This window comes from Cryptomeria japonica, chromosome 5 (assembly GCF_030272615.1).
Source record: "Cryptomeria japonica chromosome 5, Sugi_1.0, whole genome shotgun sequence".
In the NCBI taxonomy this organism is placed as follows: Eukaryota; Viridiplantae; Streptophyta; class Pinopsida; order Cupressales; family Cupressaceae; genus Cryptomeria; species Cryptomeria japonica.
In genome coordinates, this window is record NC_081409.1 from 226,708,064 (window position 1) to 226,715,652 (window position 7,589).

Consider the following 7,589-nt stretch of genomic DNA (forward strand, 5'->3'; position numbering starts at 1 on the left):
TCAACAGGCAACCTCCACTTTTGGTTGCCACATCCTCTTTTTGGCAATGTCTCCAACTACAATCTTGTCGCTATTACTAAGTGACTGTAGTGTAGAACTTTTTGGCCAGGCATATAATCAATGAATGTTACACCATTTGTATCTATCTTTATTTGTTGATAATAGGTGCCTTCAACAACAACTAAACCAGTGGGATATTTTTGTCCATCAGAATCATTGACTGATTCCAATAACTTGCATTTTGGTTGTGTGCATCTTAGTAGATAATAATCTACACTTTCAGTATTGTTAAGATCAACAATCACTGTAAAAATATCACCTGTGAAAATAGACCGTGCATGTATATATATTACAAGCAATATTAGTTCATTACAAATTTTTAAATTAATGAAGAATTTAAAAATGTGTACATGTACATATATGTAATTTACAAACTATGCATGAACATACCTATAACAACTAAATCAGAAACACATTCATAATCAGCTAAATATAGAGGATCATGGATATCAATAACGTCACTATCTTCGTAAGGAGACATTTTGATAAAATATTTCATATCCCATTGCAAAACATATCCATTAGCAATAACTTGACAATGAGTATCTCTGTTGTTCACAATGCAATCAGCACAAAAGCATGATTTTCCTCTTGCACGGATAACACGAGGCTTACTAAATCCCGTAGTCATGACTTGATGAAAACTTCTAATGCCATTAATTGATTGACAATTATAAGGATTTGATCAATAGGGTGCCATAGGAAAATCTGGATGTGAAAGAATATGAAAATAATGAAAAAAACTTTCTTTAAACACCAATAGATTGCAAAAAAGATAAAATAAAAAATGTATGTTTACCTAGATCACAATGATTAATGGAATTGAAAAGAGTTAGTTAGATTTAATTTTGGCCTTAAAAATTTAAAGGTAAAGTTTACTCTTACACACACAAAATGACTCAAAAAAATGACTTATAAATTGAAGAAAATACAAATAATGAATTTTTAATCATAGAAGAGACGATAAATTTATTCTATACCAAAAAAAAGAGTGAAAATTTTAGTAAAGTGTATGCAATTGTATGAGAATATATAAATATAAAGATAGTTGAAGGGTGGGTTTAAGTCATAGTTTACACAAACTTACACCCCTTATCAACAAGCAATTGTATTAAGACATTCTCTCTAAATGAACATCACATTTGTTAAAATAGACATTCAAACATACAAATTTCACCACTATAAATATACGTAATTCTTATTATTTTTAAATGATCTCACATTTTAAACTAATGTTAAAAATGATTTTGTGATAGCTTTTAAATGTGTTCTTATAACTAAAAAACTAAACAAGTCCCTTATAATTATAATAATAAAATTAATCTTGACCTTAATTATTAATTATTAGCTTAAAATTATATATTATTTTAATTATATCTATGTGATATTAATTATAATTGATCTTAATAAAATAAATATTAATAATTATAAAATTTTATTATATATATATATTAAAATGATTAAATTGAAAATCATAATTCAAAAAAAGTATTCATAATAAAAATAGAATGATGTCAAAAAAATTACACAAAATTATAATTATAAAAGAAACATACATAAGTTTATTTTTTATTTTATTTTTTTGTGTGGTAATAAGATTTTATTTAATTTAATTTCTAAAACAGAGCACATCATCATTTTAAAAATAAACTTCCAGTCATCCAAAAAGCCACCAAAAACAAACACCAAACCAAAACCATCTATCCATGCTTAATAATCTAACAAGCAAACCACCCTACCCAAATCCCTTAACAGCTTTGTCAAGCTTCAAAAAACGCTCAGAGAAACAATTTATAGATTTTTTAAAACTTAGAAAAGCACACCACCACCCTACTCTATCCGATTATAACTAAAACTAATAACTAAATAGGGCTAAACCCCTAAGACGCAAGACAAAATAGACAAAAAATTATAAAATTTCATTACAGAGTAAGGAAATTCATTCACTGGCACCATGCGAGCTCCTCGGGTCCGCTCCTCCCATCTACTCATCCACTGCCTTTCTATTCCACGATCGTAGCTCTCTGCACCCTGAATACTCCACTTCTACCTCAGCCTACTTAATCAATGCTTCCACATCCATCAAAAGAATAAATACTTTTAGAGCCTCCCCATCCGTGCCTAGCCTCCTCTTTGCAACGAGCTTTGAATTGCCCCTTTGGCCAACGTATGAATGGAATGCAATTCTCAAAAACCTCATGCTCTTGATTTTCAATTCCTTCGTAAACATCAATTCCTACACCTGATATCACCCACTCAAGAATTGAATCCATTCCATTGAGATAATCTTTGTGTACAATTGACTCCATTACCCACTTCACCGTTTCCATCGGCTCACCCAAATCCAATTCCCATGCCATGATTAATGAATAAACATCCATGTTTGTTTGGTACATGTGTCTCAAATCACCAAATGCCTTACCCAAGATCAACTACACACATCTTACTAGTCTATCATCTTTAAAAAGAAACATTCCCTTCAATCTCCTTTCGATCACATCACCAAAGAAATGACACAATTGCTTTTTGGTCTTCAGAGTAAAGTTGCCTCCATAATTTCTCTGCTACAACAGCGCCACCACCCTACACCATACTTACTCAAAAGCTTCTTCAACATGAAAAGGTCTGTTGAAGCACCGATAAAAGAGGACATGCTATCTTTAAATAAAACTGCCACTACAAATTCAGCCATAAATGTAGAGTGTCTTCTTTACTCTATTGTCCTTCTTCACATCATTTCTCCAAATAAAATAGTCATGAAATTCGATATTATTAAAGTTTCATCATTTAATAATGTGATCTAACCACTTAAACGATCATCAAACTCTTCTAAAGAAATGTGCCTAAAATGTTTAGTCCTTAGTTCACCAACCGCTTCAAATGTTAGAGCCCATTTCGATAAGGTGTAAACTTCCATATTCCCAGATCTAACATGGCTGATATAGAAATCTTTTAAAAATGATAATTCTTCCATTATTTTAGCAATTGGATTTTGGAGATGCCATGCATCGATTCTCCCCTTCATAATTGCCTAAATGATTATTAGGGAGTGACCCTCTAAATGGATTTTCATGGCTCCCAAACTCTTGCCAAATCTAATAGTCGTTAATGTTACTAAGGCTTCAGCTACATTGTGTGTTCCATCCTGTAACTTCTTCACTCCCAATGCCACCACATCCCCTTTCCAATCTCGAACAATGAAACCTGCTCCTGACAGCCCAAGGTTCCCTTTAGATGCTCCATCAAAATTAATTTTCCACCATCCCTCCATCGGTTCTTCCTAGGCAACCTCAATTTGCTCTTTTAAATTTGAATTAACCTAGCCAAGCCCCTTAATGGGCCTTGAGTTTTTTTTTTTTAATAGAAATATTTGTTGTCTAATTCTTGTAATGAAATAATTTAATTATTTATTTAAATAGTACGAATCAAATCCTTATAAAATAGTTAATCAATTCTATTACCTTTTTTTTTTTAATTAAAAAATATTAAAATTTAAATATCTATATTAAAAATCACTTCATTTACAAGATTATCAATAAGAAATGAAAAACAAATTATTTATAATAATTTTATTTTTTTTAAATATAAAGAAATTTATAAAAAAAGCCTATAAAATCTATCATTCCTAGAATTTTTATCCAATCAATAAAAACTTCTAATTTAAAAACATAAATCACATTTTATAAAAATCAAATTTATTTTGAAAACAAAAATAATACTATTTTTGTTGGTGAAAAAAAAGGGATTAATTACATTAAGTGAATGCATTGCCTCTCCAAAAAGAAAGTCCTCGATCATACAAGTTTTATAACAGAGCAGCTGTAATATGTAACAAGTTTTATTTATAGACTACAGGGTGTTTTGTTGTATCCTTCTCCATACCTCTTCAGTTCAACTGAAAACGTTCTCATACCCAAAATAGGGACTGGGAAACGATCTACTCTCGACTTATTGTTAGAGATTCGCTTCCCCTTCTTGGCTGAATTCCAATACCAAACGGCGGGACAGCTGGTTGATGATGCAGAGGTCTTTATATTCTCTTGCAGTAAGCGTTCCTTTCCACATTCTCTCTCTCATTTTCCTTTCCTTTAGTCCCATCATCTGAAAAAGAAGGGAAAGAGGAAGGAGATTTGATCTAGGAATTAATCCTGTTGGGTCATGGGTTCCTCCAATCTTCTCCATTGCATTCTGTTTTTCCTGCTCATATCTACAGCATCCAGGGTTTATGCGAACTTCAATGATGAAGTAGTCACTGTATGGGGCGCTAACAATGTTAAGCTATTGAACAATGGCCAGGAGATGCAGCTTTCTCTCACTAAGGAGAGTGGTATGTTTTATTTAATGCTTAACAACAGCATTTATTTGCATCTACCCATGACTAGAGTCTTCTGTTTTTTCATTATTATTTTTAGATTCATTATATTCATGATCCATTATTAAAGTAATGGAGAGTTATTTGAGAAAATTTCTTCTTTTCTATCATTTTATTATTTTGATAATAGATTATAGAGTGTGATCTGAAAAGTTGATGTGGAAATTCAAATACTATTGAATCCATAAATAATAGTAAACATGATGAATCTGAATTAAATAAAATGATAGAAACCTTCAATCTAATTATCTGATCGATCTTAGATGCAAATTGAAATTTGGTATACTGCAATATTCTTGGATCGGCTGCTGATGAATCTCTATATTAAACACATTATAAAGATGATGAGTTTGTTAATGATATCAAGTTTTGACAATCTATAACACTGTTCATTTTATTTTTTATTTGATTGTGTTGAAGTTTTTGCATCAATATTTCAGATCACACTCCATGATTCATCATAAAAATAATTATCAAATTTCCACAACCCACAATATTGTTCCTTTCTAGACTCAATTGTATTGGAGTTTTCGCATCAACATTTCAGATTACACTCCATAATGCATCATAAAGATAATATATGAACTATGAACTAGAAGAAAAGATAGATTATAGAGTATGATCCAATACATTGATATAAAAATTTCAACATAATCAAATTCAGAAATAATAATGAACATGATGAATGTAGATGAGATTAAATGGTCTGAAACCTTCTACCTAACTGATCTTAAATGTAAGTTGGAATTTGATATACTGCAAACAAAATACTCTTATATATTAAAATCTAATGTTTGGTTTTGTTTTAGTCTCATTAGTCCGATCAAAGCAAATACTCATATATTAAAGTCTGATGTTTGACTTTGTTTTAGGATCATTAATCCGATCAAAGCAAACGTTCTTGTCTGGGAGCTTCACTATGTTTATGAAGCTTGTTCAAGGAGACTCTGCGGGCACAATAGCTTCATTCTATGTAAGTGAGAGTGAGGAGCTGGTGATTTGTTTCATTATAAGTTAATTAGTGAATCTGATTATAGTATGCATAAATGTCCTTCTGTGAGGATGCAGCTTACCTCTCTGAGTAATAATCATGATGAGATTGATATGGAATTCCTCGGAAATAGTTTGGGACAACCTTACTTATTGCACACCAACATCTTCATTCAAGGAGTGGGAAATCGGGAGCAGCAATTCTCACTATGGTTCAACCCCACAGCCGACTTTCACAATTACACAATCCTTTGGAATCCCTGGCAGATCCTGTACTTTCTTTGAATCTTAATCATCTATTGGTTTTGTTTTAGATTAATTGTTTGGAAAGATTAGTTTCTTTTGATCTTGAAATTCTATTATAACTCAAACAATACATTTTAAGTTTTGATTTCTTAAGATGGTTCATATGAAGTCGCACTCTATTCTTTTAGGATCCATTTAATAATATGAGTTAAAGATGAATTACTTAAGCAAATCAATGTTTAGAATGTGTTATTTAAGTAGGATCCACTTTTCTATAAGACCCATCTATTAGTATGGGCACTCTCTTCTGTTAGAACCCATCTAATAGTATGAGTTAAGATGAATCACTTAAACAAGTCAATGCTTAGAATGTGTTGTTAAAGTAAGACCTACTTTTCTTTGTTTTCTGTAGGATCCACCTATTAGTATGAGTTAAAATGAAGTACTGTAAACAAATCAAAGCTTTGAGTCTGTCCTTTAAGTAGAACCTACCAATTATTATAATTTAAGTCGAACAATCTAAATAAATCAAAGCTTAGAATGTATTATTTAAGTCAAATCAGATATTCAACAATAAATAACATAAATAACATGTTTCAGGTTTCTGATAGATGGAATACCAATAAGAGTGTATGGCAACCATGAAGAGGCGGGGGTGCCATACGTAAAGAAAGCCATGAAAGTGGATTCGAGCTTATATAACGGAGAGACATGGGCCACACAAAGAGGCCGTATCAAGGTTGACTGGTCCCGCGCACCATTTGTGGCTTTCTTATCCAATTTCAAGGCAGCAGCCTGCAAAAACAACACCCAAACTAATCAGTGTTCTTCAAGAAGTAATCCAGATTACTGGTGGAATCAGCCAGCTTTTCACAGCTTGAGTTTCGAACAACAACAATTGTTGAAATCGGTTCGCAAGAGCCATCTCAAATACGATTATTGCCAAGATAAGCATCTATTCAAAAATGATCAACCTGCTCCTGAATGTGCCTTCGAAATAATCTAAATAGCTCAACTCCATTCCATTCGAAATAAGTGCAGGCATTTCATGGCCATGCTTGGCCGCTCAAAGGTCTCCAATTATGTTTTAGTTATTTACTTATATCAATCTATTCCGAAAGGAAATATGCATTGGATCTTTTCAGTAAACACTACTATTGTGGATTCATTATGTTTTGGTATTTTAAAATAATTATTTTTGTATATTCAAGCATATTGGCATATCTAAAGATTCTAAGTGTTAGAAGAGAACAAATGTAGGAATATTTTGATTTGGAAGATTAAATGGAGTTATAATCTACATTAGATTTTACATCTATATAAAGATTCTAAGTGTTAGAAGAGAACAAATGTAGGAATATTTTGATTTGGAAGATTAAATGGAGTTATAATCTACATTAGATTTTACATCTAGCATTGTGGCTCATAGTCTATTTGATAATTTTTTTTAATGATGATAAATAATGAGACTTATTTATTTTCTTATGAAGGTTTAATAATTATCACATATTAGAGTAACCATTCTTTAGTATATCGCACAGATTTCCTATTCTTCATTATAGTAGTTTCTATGTTGAAAATGCATTGCATTAGAGGAGATGTCCATATTGGATGAGATAAGTGTTAGTTGTTTTGGAAATTGCTATGTACAATGTGATGAGAATGGGAGTTTGTTATTTTTGACACAACTTAGCTCCTAGGCATTGAAGTTGATTTGGGAAACCATGGGTTCCTACTTCTTCATGTTGAGCTTTATAAATATATGGAACCTTAGCCCATTGCGTATGACAGGTTGAAGATTTTCAAAGACATTGTTATGTTGTCAGAACCATTCCAAAATCTTCTACTAGTGTGAAGACTCCTAAAGAGCATAGCTAAATGCGATTGTATAGTAAATGTTTATTTTGTTGATTAATACAAT

At 31.5% G+C, this 7,589-nt stretch overlaps 1 protein-coding gene across 1 annotated transcript; it reads left to right on the forward strand.

Moving 5' to 3' along the window:
* The first annotated feature begins 2,570 nt into the window (after positions 1-2,570).
* LOC131875833 (xyloglucan endotransglucosylase protein 7-like) lies at positions 2,571-6,674 on the forward strand. Its single transcript, XM_059220520.1, has 6 exons — positions 2,571-2,683; positions 3,909-4,105; positions 4,274-4,387; positions 5,305-5,405; positions 5,501-5,694; positions 6,269-6,674. The coding sequence occupies exons 1-6, from the start codon at positions 2,571-2,573 to the stop codon at positions 6,672-6,674; spliced, it is 1,125 nt and encodes a 374-aa protein (XP_059076503.1).
* Positions 6,675-7,589: the final 915 nt, after the last annotated feature.